The sequence below is a fragment of the Notolabrus celidotus genome, chromosome 10, assembly GCF_009762535.1.
Source record: "Notolabrus celidotus isolate fNotCel1 chromosome 10, fNotCel1.pri, whole genome shotgun sequence".
In the NCBI taxonomy this organism is placed as follows: Eukaryota; Metazoa; Chordata; class Actinopteri; order Labriformes; family Labridae; genus Notolabrus; species Notolabrus celidotus.
Window position 1 is genome coordinate 9,427,813 of NC_048281.1, and position 15,018 is coordinate 9,442,830.

The window sequence follows — 15,018 nt, forward strand, 5'->3', positions numbered from 1 at the left end:
TTAGGCTCACTTCAGTGATCAGGATCGTCTGACTCAGCTTGGAAATAAGAAACGACTCTTTCGGTTCCAAAATGGCGATTCATTTAGAATCACATTTTAATATAAAGACTCTTAGTTTAGGCTAAAAATGTGTTAAAAACAGAGACTCTTTTCAAAACCGCCTACCTTTTAAGCCGCTTGGTTAAAAATCAAGATCTTCTACACCAAGCTTCAATGTGTGGTGTTGTAAAATGAAGTTAATGCTGAAATACATCTGAGGCTAGCTATAAAGCCAAGGAATTTCATTAAGGCTCCATATGTATGTGCACTTTTATAACTATATTGAAGATGTTTAGAGCATCATCTCTTTAGCTCTTTTTTCTTTTCAGTAATCAGAAATACTTCATTTATCCCGGGGGGAAATTCAGTCTTTGCAGTTGCTCTTATACACAGTATGTAAGAAAGTCAAAATATTAATAGAAAGCAGCAGGGGGGAAAAAGATATAAATACCAATACAATACAAATAAAATACAAATACAAATATATATTAAAATAAAAGTATAATAAAGTATGTACAGAAGAGTAGTTAGAATTAGCTGTGTACAAAAGTGCTGGGACGAAGGTGACATATACATTTAAGTTGCATATTATGTTAGATAGTGCAGAATTGGGTCTCAAACAGGAGCTTCCCGAGAGTTGGCTTTTAGAGCAGAATCGTCCACAACATGCACATCACTACAGATAAAGTCACAGGGGCTGCAGCAGACTCCCTTGTCCTCCTCGGACAAAACAGGTCACTAGGTCACTTTCCAAGCTGGCTTTTCTAGCCCCTCTTAAAAAGCTGTAAGATACTTATTTGTTTCCTTTAAATGTTTTTCACAAAGTACATTTTGGCTTCTAGAAATTCTTCAAATTTGACTACAAATTGTATGTAAGAAGTGGACATGTATTTGTGTGTGCAAATGTTTTAAGCCCTGAGTCTGGCAGGTTTGCTGTCACCTGTTTGTATATACTGTATTTTATTATATTTTATTGTATTTTATATTTAAATTTTAGATATTTAAAAGCTGGAAGAGAGAAACAGCATCTCATTTTTCCTGTATGTCTCGTATATACAGTGAAAATTGACAATAAAAACCTTTGAATCTGTTGATTTATTGTATCAAGAAGTGACCAAATGTGGACAAAGGGGAGGTGAGTGGAGGCAAGGACACAAGGATCATTTTGGAAAGTTAAGACTTTATTTAGCTGAACAAACATTCAATCGGTTCATAAAACCACATTCCAGATATTTAGTATAAATAAATGAATAAATAAAAGCTTACAAGTAATACTAATTCAAGCCCCTTTAACTAAACTTAGGTCAACGAAACAGGACTGCAACTTGAGTCTAAACGTAACAGATCTGACCTGATGAGTGACACATGTAGACCAGAACTGATAACGACCATGTGCAGACAAAACAGACTACAAATGTTAACAACAAAAACTTTAATGCTTATTAAACAAACAATGATGATCTGTGAATGTTAACAAGATTACATGCACTTAAATTGGGAATAAGGTGAACATTTTAATGGTGTCATGTTGAAAGACAAAAAAAATTAAGTTAAAGTATACAATAAAACTGAATATAGCCATGGATAGAGTCGTCCAACAGTCTTACATCCTGATACATGATGTTGTTTTTTTCATGACTTTGTAATTTTGTTCCTCATAAACAAAACTTCATTCTTAATTCCAGGATATTATTTATTTATATTTATTTATATTTTAATAACACTGGATATTTTAATAATCCAGTGAGCCAGTTCAGGGGTTGACCCTCAACAACCAGCACAGTGCTGATGGTTTCACATGATGTAACATGACACATATGCATCACAGTCTTTCCACTGTGTTGTCGTCATTCACTCTGATCGACTGCTGGAAATTTTACCACTCTGTCATTGACTAAAATCTGTCCACTGAAAGAAGCTCTGCAGTGACATCTTCTGTCTGCTGGTTGATCCTACACCTGCTGACACAATCTTAAACCCAGAAGACTACTGTAGAGTAAAATTAAGCATTAGTCAACTATAAGGAACGTCAAACATTCAGGTGACACATAACTATGCAGTCTAATGAACCTATTTACTAAAGAGCAAGTTAAACTTCTACATGTTATGAACCTTTAATCCCAGAAACAGTAGATAAATGTACGATCATTCAATGTTTTGGAGAAGTGATCCTGTGGAAAATGTTTCTACTTGATCAGATTTGACAATACATTGCCACCAAATGTAACATTCAGGTTCCAAACTTTCATATTAAGACCTCATAAAGAGGAACTACACCAGGAGTCACAGTACTAAGTTCAAAAAGAAGTTAAATAAGGGATCCCATGTGGACCAAATATTATATCGACAAATGTGTGCAAAACTTAAAAATCTGTGCCAGCCTGCCTTTTACTGGATACAGGAATTGGACATAGCTTAGTCTCAAAAGTACATCTAAAGCTGTCGTGCCGTAAACCTGCGTTCTCTGCAATGACCAGCAGGGGGCGACTCTACTGGATACAAAGGGGATATCTGGTTTTAAGTGAGAAAAAAAGTGAGTGAAAGCAAATTCATCCAGTCCACCTTGCAACATGTAGTCCAATACGTCAGATATCCCCCAGACCTGAAATATAGCTAAGTTGTATCCATTTATATTTGAAATATGTTTGCTCAACCCTCTTGGAGAATGCTTAAGTTGAAGTTTGGCTCCTTGTTGTCACATTGTATTTAATAATGCGTACATCAGGGCGCTGGTGGCCTAGCGGTCTAAGCGCCCCACATATAGAGGGTGTAGTCCTTGTCACAGAGGTTGCTGGTTCAACTCCTGGCCGGTGGTCTATTTACTGCATGTCTTCCCCCACTCTCTGCTCCCCATATTTCCTGTCTCTCTTCAGCTGTCCTATCAATAAAGGCAAAAAGGGCAAAAATATAACTTAAAAAAATAAATAATAATAATGCATAAATCAAAACTACTTGACAACATTCAGAGCTTGTTTTTCAACCTTTAAATAAACAAAAGTAAAGACTTTCAAATGAAGTGAAAAGCACTCTGTTCTTAAAATGTGGGGCACAGTTCACTGTGGGTCGGGTTTCGAGATCTCAGGTCCAAGATCTGTCAGGCTGTCAGCTCTGCTCTGTGAACCCACAGCGGCCTCTTTACTCTTAGCTGCACTCTCGCTCTGAGCCCGGTTCTGCTTCTCTCTCTCCAGAGCTTTCTCCATCTCTGTGTAGTAATCCAGAGCCTTCCGCACCGGGCTGATGATGTGTAGCTGCAGAAAGATCAATACAAACTAAGTGAGCAAACTTTCCCTCTACCCTTCCTGGTCTTCATTCAGTTAGTTATTTCCTACATGTCTCAGAAGATCATGTGGATATCTGTGAATCTTTTAGAGTAAATTACCTCGAGGCAGGGGAAGAGGTTGGCCAGCTCGATGAAAAGAGGCAAAAGGACGAATCTGATGAAGCCTGTTTGAGACGAAGGTTTGGTAACTTTGTCCCGATCCATGAAGGGGGTGATTGGAAGACCCTCTAACTTCTCCATGTCACTCTGTGGGCACACAAATTAAATAAGTGTATTGCAAGATTTTTTAAATTTTGTTTTAATGAACTTTGCTGGCCCTGAATCACAAAGCTTCAGACTGTTTCATACAGTGTTTTCAATGAATCCAAAAACACACTATTTTAGTTTGTGCTATGAATTTGCAGTATCAGTAAACTCAGAGCATGCAAGGTGAGTTTGAGACAACCATGATTCTCGAGCATATATTTTGGGGTTGCCACAGTTTGAAATATACAAATAGAATAGGGTTAAGTTACCTGATTGTAGAATTCCTGCAGGAGACAGTCCAACCAGGGCTCAGCCACCTCCATGGGCCGCGCCTCATTCGATATGTCGCTCACTTTGATCAGAATCATCATCACCTGCACACACAGCAGGGGAAATCAGACAATAGACGTTTACAAAATAACGAGAAACAGAGTTCAACCAGTTTCAGTTTTAGCCATCTTTTCAAATTGAAATTATAGAGGCAGAGCTCAGACAAGAGGAAGAAAAACAGCAACAGCAAAAAGTTTGATGAGCAACTACATTTGAATATTTCTAAAGATTATAAAAGTGAAGGATCTGATTGATTAAGAATACACACAGTTTTTAGGGTTTAAAACTTCACACATTACAAACCAATACAGCAAAAAATTTCTTTGACAATTAATTTTATCAAAGCTCCTTTGAAGAACTTTGTCTTTGTGTTGATTTTGGTGCCCCCTGTGGACAAAGTAATACCTCTAATTTCTATGCTGATCTTGTTGTGTACATGTTTAAGATTTTTTTTTTGTGGCTAAGAGAAACGCATCCTGTTGTTTTTTAACAATCAAATGCACCACTCACTGTCAAGCTTTACTACAGAAGAAGTAACGACTGTTTTGCTACTGGACTATAAACCCTTTTGTGTGACACCTACCTCATTCACAGTGGTTACAGGCCTTAAAAACTACAATATAGAAACCGTCAATCTTTCTGCCAACTGTCTTTTAATATTATTCTATAACATCCTACTTGAAATGTTGTGGGGAAAAGAAATGGACTCAATGACAGTATTTGCAGAGCATGACTTCACATGAATTTGTTGTCACCAAGCCTGTACGCTCCTCTTACCACTTCTCTGTGGTCCTTGTTGGTGAAGTCAAAAGTTGGCAGGATGGACTTGAACTTGTTGAGGATCTCGTTGTGCCTCGTCATGTCAGTGGCCAGAATGCACCTCCAAGTTACAACAGATAAAAGCATACCATTTATTCTGGTACATGCTGAATGAGGTAATGAGTTATGAGTTAATATGCAGTCTAAGAGATCTCACTTGATGATCCCTTCTCTTATCCGTTTGTACTGATCCATGGAGACATTTCTGAAGATGTTGCTCTCTGTCTATGAAACAGAAAACATCTGGTCACTTGCTTCATCTTATCCCTGATTCAGTTCAAACTCTCACACCATACGTGTATGTTTCACAGAAGTATGAATAGAAAGTTTTGCACAAACACAGAGTTGCAGTCCTTACCTTCTCCAGTATCTCAAAAGACACAGCACAGTGATGGTTCTCCAGCGGAGAGATGTCATTGTATCGGAGAGCGAGATCAGTCCGTGCGTTTATCTGAAAGACGGTCGGGCATGAGCACAAACTTTAGAATATAAATGTTGAAATGATTCTGTAAGGTAAGTGATCTATCTGCAGTAGACAATAACAGAACATTTCAGTTAAATGTAAAGGATGTGTTCACAAAACTCTGTGAATTATTATGATTATAAATGATGATTGAATTGACATCACGGTTTTATTATGACTGAATTGCCCCTTTTAATCCTCGCTCAACAACTTCCAGTCTGCAAAAGCACACAGAGAGAACTCATGCGTACCTGATAGGCGTTGTTGTATCCTGTGTGGTCCAGGTCGTGGCAGACTGCAGAGGTCAGCATGATCAGCAGGTCGGTGCTGTCCATCTTACTCCTCAGGTCAGTCAGCCAGATCAAACCGTACATCTGTGCAGAGAGAAGGGAAGCAGTGAACAGAGTGGTCACGTTTGAAAGGCACGATCTCCATTTCATCACTTTGGACGAGCCATGAAGACAACAGCAACAACATGTTAACAAGCATCCTCATGAAAACAATCAATCAATCAAGTTTTATTTAAATAGCACCTTTCATACAAATCAAATGCAACCCAAAGTGCTTTACAGGGATTGAAAACAAGAAAGAAGCAGAAATAAAATGTTGGCAAGACATATTAAAAAACAAAAATGGATTTTAAAATAGAGACTAATGCACAACAATACAATATGTGTAATTAAAATAAGTTAAAGTATCAAATTAATATTAAGAATATAAATAGCTATAATAAATACATTTAAAAAGTGTAAGGATAAGAGTTGAAAATAAAATGAAGGCTAAAAATATAAATAAAACTGAGTAGATAAATTAAATAAATTAATTGATAACTAAATAAATACAAATCAAATAAACAACTTAAATGAATAAAATAATAAAGCAACATTTAAATCAATATAATAGTAAAAAGTAAGTAATACAATTGTTAAACCCTACATAAAAGCCAGACTGAATACATACGTATTTAGTCCTGTAGTCCTGTATTCACTTTTTTTAGCTCTGTTTTTGGTGTCCAGTAAATCCAAACTAAAATATCTGACTCTTTATCTTTTTAATGCTCTAACATGTTTACTAGATAGTCGCTAAATTTGTCTGAAAACTGTGTTTGTGGATTAAAATTATGCCAAGAGGCTCAAGGCTCAAACGATGGAGTCCATCCTTCTGGATGTGTTCAGATAACTGCCAAACCTGCAGAGCTGTTCACTGATTGGGGTCACCTCTAATCTCTGAGGACCAGAGTCCTTCATCAATTAGCCATCAAGACAAAATTGCAAGATTTGACACATGCAACTGGCCTTTTCACCCACACACACTCACCATCTGTGTCACACAGAAGCAGTGTTTGAAGTTGTGGAAAGGGATGTTGTTGTATCTCCGGTAGACCTCAAACAGGAACTGCTGCAGCACTTCAGGCTCGATGTTGAAGGTGTCTATGAAATCTAAATCTGTGTACATGACCTGCAGGAGCACCATGATCTCTGCATCCTCCCACTGCCTGAAAACACACACATTTTTTTTAGCGGCTGAAACAAAAAAAATAGTCTTTCAGTTGCCCTCATCCTCTTCCTTTTGGATGGTCGTTGTTTAACCTTCTTGCATATGGATAAATCAATTGTGGGCTAAGCTTCCCTGAAAGCAGCTTCTCTTCCTCCCCGTGAAGCCCTCTTTAAACATTTTGTTTTGATTAAGCCTTTTATGAAGACCTTCTTTTGATTAGTGAGCTCTCTGCAGACCTTTTCATATTGAAATGAGTGTGGCGTTCAGAAGAAAAGGCTGACGGCTCACATCCTCTTCAGAGACGCATCAGAGGTGCTTGCTCGGCATGAGCGTCATTAGCTGACAATCTGTTCTCCAAGGAAACCGGTGCACTAGTTGTTTGTTAGTGATCACACAGAGCTACAGGTGAGATTAAAGCATCAAATGTATGCTGACTAAGACCAGACTCACCAGTTATCAAAGGTTGGAGTCTTTAAATACTGCCTCACTTCCTGTGATACCTCCAGAGAGCTGCAGCAGTCACAAAAAGAGTATTAAACACACCTAGATATTCATAAATATGATCTTTAAATGGCACTTTTGGATTTCAGTGAGTTCTGCAATCAACATGCCTCATTTGAAGAAACTTTTCCCGTACATGCTCGCACTCTTTCCTGGTTTTGTGCAGAGATCTCTTGTGGTAGAATGGGGAGGGTTTGTGTGTTCCCTCTGACAGATCTTTAAATAACCCCAGCCAGCTCAGGTGCTCCACACTCTGAAAAAGATGCCAGAGAGATCAAACCGGTTAAAAATCACACAAAATCTCAGATCCAACCTTTAAAATGTAGGCCAAGGATTACAAATGACCTCTGATTAACGTTAGTCATCATCTTCAGGAGGTTTCTGGCAACTAGGGTTTACTTCAGACAGAAGCTTGTTGATTAATAAACCAACAGAGATGCAAATGTGCACACCATGAAACTCACACCATACAGCTCACGTTTGGCGATGCTGTAGCATTCAGTACCTCTAGTTTCTCTCGAAATGAATCCACCTGTTTCTTCATCTCATACACGACTGCAGGAGTCTCCCCTGCCTCCATCAGGATCTTCTTCTCTAGACCCTGCAGTCTGAAATAAAACACCATCAGAAAGGTACACATTCAACTTTTCTTTAATGATTACACAAACTAAATCCTGATTCTCTTCCTTTAAACCTTCGTACCTCTTTTCCATGGCTGAGAGGTCAAATCCGAGTGCACCGGCAAGCTCCACACCTGAAATGTCAACAAATAAAAAAGACTGTCAGCAGATTTTGTTTTTACTAAACGAACCGCACTGATGCTCCTTGTTAATAAGTTAAAGGTACCTAACGGATCACTGTTGCAGTCTGCAGCCACCACCTCCAGCTTGTAGCAGCAGCCCGGGCTGTTGGGCTCCAGGTTCTGGGAGATGTTGATGATACTGCCTTTGGGGTTGTAGAGCTTCAGGATGTCGTGCGGTCCGGCCTCGGCTGCAGCTCGGAACAGATCTGGAGAGAAAGACTCATCATTTATTTTACTCTATGGGAGGAAATGCTGTACTGTTTTCACAGAGTACAATTTGACTGCAGAGGATGACCATGGGGAGCAGCTGTAAGGTCTGCAAAAGCAGAGACGCTAGGTTCCTCTATTTTGTATCTAAGGCTCAATAAATGATATGTATGTTACGAGTAATTATTCATGTAGTCTCATTGAATCATTTTAAAGCTTTTACAGATCAAGCAGCAAGTTTTGGAATTACCGGGTAATGGGAAAACGGTTTAATGAAGAGCGGTTGCAGATAATTTGGACCAAAATGTATTTCTAAACTAAATTTGTAAGCAATCATAACGGATTAAGGAAGTCCACAACAGCACGTTTACAAAAAATAAAGGGAGAATATTGGCTAGACTGCATTAACAATACTGTGCAACCCAAAATGTTCCAACAATAAATCTCTCTCACCTTTCAAAAGGTATATTAACTCTGTCCATCCAGGTTTTACTTCACTTTGTTTATGGTTTCAAACACAACAAGAACAACATAAAAAGGATACAGTAGTTTAAATCCTGTTTTAACCTTTATTGCTCTGTTTGTGTCTGTGCTGTGGGTCTGTATTCATCATCACGTCCGACCTTTACTAACTTTTTTCTGCCTACCTGACCTTACCTGACTCCGAGTGAGAGGATGTGACAGGTGGAGTATGTGTCAGCAGCAGCTGTACCTCTGTGTGTCGCTCAGGCAACCTCAACAACCCTTACTCATGTCTATTATAGACTTTCAGGAAATAGATCAAAGGGGATTGATTAAAATAATTAAGGTTTAATTTAAGATAGCAGATTTTAATTCTCATACAAACGTGGATACAGACATATATGTGTGTGAATAAGATACACCATGCATATAATTGTTGTTTTTTTTTCCTGTTAAAACTGAAAAAACTTCATATTTTGCTCCTACCTTTGACATCCTGTGCAGGACAATCCACCGGGAACTCAGCCTGCTCCGGTTTTCCGTTCACAGTGAAGTAGATGATTTTTGTTTCCATGTCACGAGCCACTGAGGATGCTTTGTGTATGTGTGCAGTGCTGATCTGTCTCACCTCATTATTCTACATGTTAACACTCCACCCCCTTAGTTTGATCCTCCAGACCCTCTCCTCATGCCCCTCCTTCTCGCTCCCTCATTGTTACTACCATTTATTTACTGACAATAACTTTACATCTTTGTGTATTCTTGGATTTGTTGTTAATTTTTAGTTTTTAAAATAAGTTTGTCTCTTATTTGTAAAATAGTTTAACTTTAACCTTTCTTAAAATGGGATAAAAAAGATGATCTGTTTTTTTTAATAATGAGATATTTTACATTTTTGACTTTAACAGGTTAAGACATATGGGGAAAAAAACTATTTGAAAATATGATAAGACCGTAGCTATTTACAAAACTGTAACAGTCAATTGTCAAAAATAAAAATGATACATTTCATAAATTATTTCAAAGAATTAAATGCTGAATGAACTGCATAAACACGACAAGCATATTATAAAAAACAGCTACAGCTCCTACTCAGAAATTTAAGTCATTAGAACTTTCAGAGACGTTATCAGTCTCAGATACAGGATAAGAAATACTTTATTCATCCCCAGAGTTATATTTTGGTGCAACAATTGCTATTCAACTGAGAATAAAGATAACATGTAAGATATAAGCCTGCAAATTGATGGTATAATAGATAAGGGAAATATATGCAAGAAATGTCAATAATATGTGAAAAAAGCACAATTTATTAAAATAAATAGGAATAAATAAGAAAAAAAATACAGTACAATATTTTTTTTAAATTACTGATATTTCAAAGTATACAAAAAAGAGACATAAGTTACCATTTGTGGTAGAGACATAGAACTTTTAGAGTAATATGATTTTTACTGGTTTGCCAAAAAAGTCTCTCAAGAAACTGCAGCTTTTTCAGAACGCTGCTGCCAGAGTTTTAACAAGAAAAAAGAAAACTGATCACATAACCCCTCATCTTGAAACTCTGCACTAGCTCCCTGTTTCTTTTAGAGTTGATTTTAAAGTTATTTTACTTGTTTTTAAAACTCTTACCAATCTTGCTCCTCCATATATCACAGATCTCCTGTCATTCTATATTCCAGCCTGATCACTGATGCCCTTGAATGCTTCCCTTTTAAATGTTCCTCGTGTGTCTCGCACAAACAGAGAGAAGCCAGAGAGCTTTCTGTTTTTATGCCCCAAAACTATGGAACTCTCTCCCCCTGGACATTAAAACGGTGAGCTCTCTGGGTGTTTCTAAAAGTGAATTTAAGATTTACCTTTTTAATCTAGCTTTTAATGTGGAGTCATTTATTTTTAGCCCTGGACTGCATTATTATTTGTATTATTTGTATTATTATTTACCATTATTACCATTATTATTTGAATCATTGATTTAATATTTATTTATCTTATTCAATTATTTATGTATCTATTTATTTATTGTACTAATCTGATCGTGTTAACGCTACCTTATTTTTTAACTTTTCTCTCCACTATTACTTATTTTATTAATTTTACTGTATTGATTTTATTTTACTTTTAAGTATTTTATTTATAATCATGCCTTTTATAATTTTACCATTGCTGTTGTTTTCTGTCTCTCTGTTATTCTGTGAAGCACTTTGGGCTGCATGTTTTATGTATGAAAGGTGCTGTATAAATAAAGTTGATTGCTGCTGTGGTTGATCATCCCTGCCTGAGGGTGGCGCTGTGTTTACAGCATTCCTGTCAATAACACTCAAGCAGACCTTCCTTCCATGCTTCCTTGGTCTTCACCACGTGGGAAACCGGAGGTAGACACCAACGTGGTTTGTAGAAACTTGGCTGTTGGTGTTCATGTCACATCACAGTTTATGCTTCCTTTAATTTATTCATCAGAATGACTGAAATTAAAGCCGAATCGGCTCCAGAGCCGGCCAAACAGCTGCTGGCGTTAAACCCGAAAGAAGAGTCCGAGTTTAAGAAGAAGGTCCAAGAGGCGAAGAAGAAGAAGAAGAAATCCAGCAAGGTGAGGATCACTCATGGCCTGAAGAAGAACAGAGATATCAATATTACTTATTTCAGACAAATCTGTTCTAATATCGTCTTCATAACAAGTACAACGAGATAAACTGGGTTCAATAATCCGTCCAAATGTGTAATCGAAACATGTTTACCTTGAAACAGACGGTCACGTGTTAGCGAGGATTTATTTTCAGTGAATGAAACAGCCTGAACATGTTTCTATTTACAGCTGCTTTAATATGATAGATATACATATTCTATAGGCTATAGTACTCCATCCTTTTGTTTTGGTCTATACTCGCTATCTGGTAAATATAATATACAACAAAACATTTTTTTTAATTAGGGATGTAGTTTCAAATATTTTCCGTGATCGATCTTTGGAAATGTTAACGATCAATTATGGATTAATCATTAATAAAAACGTAAACATTTTCCACGTTTTATTGCTCCACGTGATTTAAAATCGAAACAAAAAATGTGTTCGAGTATGTTCTTAATTAATTAATCGATACTCTTAATTGTTGACATCCCTAAATTTAATATAAAATAATACAGGCAAGAAGCTAAATACAGAAATAGAAATAATTATTACAATTGTGCCGTTTCGTCTTTACTTGATTAAGACAAAATTATCATTTATATGTGTGTATTTTATCTCTGTTTGTACTTCTGGGTCATTTCATATTGAATGCCCAGAATAAAGTGAATGATGAACTTTATTTGTATTGCACTTTTCTAGAGGAAAAATGTCATTTAGTTGTATGCAACAGCAGAAAAAAAGAAATTAAAGCATTGACCTACTTTTCTTATGCTAAAAGAACACATAAAAGACGGCCTAAATAAAAAAGAGGGATATTCTAACAACATTAGATATTAAAACACAGTAATATGCATTTTTATATTTCATTTTAAAGCCAGCTCAAAGATAAAATTGTGAAATGAATGCATATTTTATTGTTTCTTTAATATTATACACGTGTCATCCATAATTTTATAACCACCTGTGTAAACAGATTTTAACAGCTCTACCACAAATTCTACTTTTAATGCTACTACATATTTAATATTTGTTAACATGTCCGATAAGCAATAGGAGTACTTTATATTCATTACATGTATTATATATATTTTGCTCCCTTCAAGTAAGGGACCATGCCATCAAACACTGAAAAATAAGAAGCGTTTTAGAAGTAGAATTTAGAGTAGAGCTGTCTGATCAGTGTCTATAATGTGCTTTAACACAATGTTGAAGTTGTAACTCATTATCTCTGTTGTTTTGTTTGTATTTGTTTTAGCAGCCGAAGATCAGTCTGACTCCAGGAGTGGTTTATGTCGGCCACCTGCCAGTCGGACTCTTTGAACCTCAGCTCAAATCTTACTTTGAACAGTTTGGGAAAGTCCAGAGGCTGCGGCTGTCCAGGAGTAAAAAGGTAGCACAGATGACAAATAAATACACACACATGTTAGATGCAGTCAGTTTTGGCTCGGACTGAAAATGACCTCAGGTCTAACAGTGGTCTGAGGTCAGATAACTGAGCCTAAAGTACTGCGGCGCGTTAAGCTTATCTCCTGCTCACCTTTGGCAGAGCGATAAAACCCATGTGCCAACAGAAAGAAGAGAAACCAAATGAAAGGAGATCTACAGCTTATGTCTCACATAATAGTGTGATCACTTTTATTAAATGTGTGATAATGAAACATGCATCCTTCATCTGTTTCATCTCTGTCTTATTTTAGACCGGTGGAAGCAAAGGTTATGCATTCATTGAATATGAATGTGATGAAGTCGCTAAGATTGTTGCAGAGACTATGAACAATTACCTCATGGGAGAAAGACTCATCCAGTGTGAGTATTTACCTTTATCTACATGTTTGTTACCAGCATAACAGTCACAGTCTTGTTTCTACTTTTGATTTAAATCCATGTGCTCCATGTAAAGCTATACAACTGTTGCCTCTTGCTGTTTCCCAGGTCACGTAATGCCCCCAGAGAAGGTTCATGAGAAGATGTTTGTGGGCTCACAGAGAGAATTTAAAAAGCCCTCCCGCCCCGCTGTGGCGCGCTACAACAAGAAACGTACAGAGGAGGAGATCGAGAAGATGAGAACCAAGCTGCTGCAGAAAGAATCCAAGCTCCGCAAGAGGCTGGCAGCACATGGAATCGACTACGACTTCCCTGGATTTGTACGTTTTACTTTTCTGACTCAGTATCTTTAATTTGCCTGAGAGGGCTTCACTGTTCTTTTTTTTTTTTATCCTTACAGATGCTGTCAGTGTTTTAGTATCAGGATAGGAACTTTGAATTTCAGCCTTCTGTTGTCTAGAAAGCATAAAGAAGCCATCACTGGAATGAAAATGATGAACCTCAAATTTGCACTTCAGCATTGGTGATGCTGCCTTCTGGAACAACAGTCCTTGTATCATTTTCATTAAAGTTCATTAAAGTTGTAGCATTACAGGAATTAGGTCCTAAAGAAATAAAGGTGTTGTTACAAGATTGCCCTCCTTTAGGATTCACCTATTCCCTGATAGTTGCGGTTCTGATATGCCCAAATACTGGGTATTTTCATACACATTTTTAATTATAAAGCACCTTTCATACATTCAAGCATGCAGCCCAAAGTGCTTCACAAAATAACAGAGACAGAAAACAACAGCAATAGATGAAATGATACAAGGCCTTATTCTCATTACAATCTTCTTAAAGTCTCTGATTTGAATGCATCATTCCATGTCCATGCAATTTGCTTATTATTCAGTCTGAACTTGGCATCTATGTAAATAATGAACACATAGTAGAAACTCTGCTGTTTCTTTTGTTTGCATCTTTTGAACCTGTTGTGCTCTTTTTGTTTTCCAGGCCGCTCAGAAGAAAAAGTCCTCAGATCCCATGAATGCGTCCACGTGTAGTGTAAGTAATGTTAATAATATAACTTGTAGCGTTGGCACAGTCTGAAAATGGCCCCAGGTGCGTCAGTGATCTGGGGTCAGATAAGTGTGCCCACAGTACCGTGGTGCATTAAGCTTATTGCGTGCGTCTCTTTGTGGCTACGTGATAAAACCCATGTACCTACATACTTTCTAAGATTTTCATGAGAACGAAAACTAAACCTCATCCTCTTGGTAACTTATCTCTCTTTTCTCACTTTAGGACACCACACCGGTCTGCACCCCGTCCGTCCTGGAGAGGAGGAAATCCATGGTTGTAGATGATGACGATGATGATGATGAAATTGTCATTAAGTTGCCAGCTGTAGAGACAGATGAAGAGTGCTCCTCAGAGGAAGAGGAGGCTAACAGCGACAAAGAGGAAGAAGAGGAGGAGTCAGAGAAAGAAGACGAGGAGAAGGAGTGAAAGACTTGAGCTTTTATTGTGGACTTTGTTGTTTAGTCTGACTGACGGAGAGCACACATCAGGATCCAAAGTGGTCTTTTATTCTGATCACATGATTACACTGAAGTCCCTCTGTGTGGAGACCACATCACATTTGTAAACTAAGCTCCGTGTAAAGACTCTACCCTGATCTGGGTATGACACCAGTCAGTACTTATTGTGTGTAATTGTGCTTGTGATATCCTCAGTGAGTTCTTAAAACAAGCAACTATGTTGCCTGGACTTCTTTCACATTTCTGAAGGGGCATCTTAGCCTCAGCAGACTTTTGAACCATGCAGAGGGCACTAATGTTTTTGTTTGTTTGCTTTGTGACCACAGTTGACCAAAAGTCTGGTTACATTTGTAAAATGTAAAATATGAACCTTAAAATAAATGATGTCAGAACTTA

General features: G+C 37.4%; 2 protein-coding genes and 2 non-coding genes across 5 annotated transcripts; 3 read left to right on the plus strand and 1 right to left on the minus strand.

Moving 5' to 3' along the window:
• Positions 1 to 3,011: 3,011 nt before the first annotated feature.
• Positions 3,012 to 9,220, minus strand: LOC117820271 (high affinity cGMP-specific 3',5'-cyclic phosphodiesterase 9A). Its single transcript, XM_034693995.1, has 14 exons — positions 9,133 to 9,220; positions 8,022 to 8,183; positions 7,878 to 7,929; positions 7,681 to 7,783; positions 7,286 to 7,428; positions 7,125 to 7,184; positions 6,495 to 6,672; positions 5,429 to 5,551; positions 5,073 to 5,165; positions 4,872 to 4,939; positions 4,673 to 4,775; positions 3,835 to 3,939; positions 3,419 to 3,565; positions 3,012 to 3,287 (listed from the first exon to the last, which is right to left on the minus strand). Exons 1-14 carry the CDS (start codon positions 9,218 to 9,220, stop codon positions 3,093 to 3,095), a joined length of 1,620 nt encoding a protein of 539 aa, XP_034549886.1. The 3' UTR covers positions 3,012 to 3,092.
• A 1,758-nt stretch (positions 9,221 to 10,978) lies between these two features.
• Positions 10,979 to 15,018, plus strand: nifk (nucleolar protein interacting with the FHA domain of MKI67). 2 transcript variants are annotated; one of them, XM_034694378.1, is made up of 6 exons: positions 10,979 to 11,236; positions 12,534 to 12,665; positions 12,973 to 13,081; positions 13,208 to 13,419; positions 14,096 to 14,146; positions 14,387 to 15,018. In XM_034694378.1, the coding sequence occupies exons 1-6, from the start codon at positions 11,108 to 11,110 to the stop codon at positions 14,588 to 14,590; spliced, it is 837 nt and encodes a 278-aa protein (XP_034550269.1). In that variant the 5' UTR covers positions 10,979 to 11,107; the 3' UTR covers positions 14,591 to 15,018. The 2 variants fall into 2 exon arrangements, with proteins under 2 accessions (XP_034550269.1, XP_034550268.1); XM_034694377.1 differs by having other exon boundaries at positions 10,980 to 11,236; positions 12,531 to 12,665.
• On the plus strand, positions 12,720 to 12,848 carry LOC117820839. Its single transcript, XR_004632859.1, has one exon. It is a non-coding gene; the product is annotated as a small nucleolar RNA ACA64 (small nucleolar RNA).
• On the plus strand, positions 14,183 to 14,313 carry LOC117820840. Its single transcript, XR_004632860.1, has one exon. It is a non-coding gene; the product is annotated as a small nucleolar RNA ACA64 (small nucleolar RNA).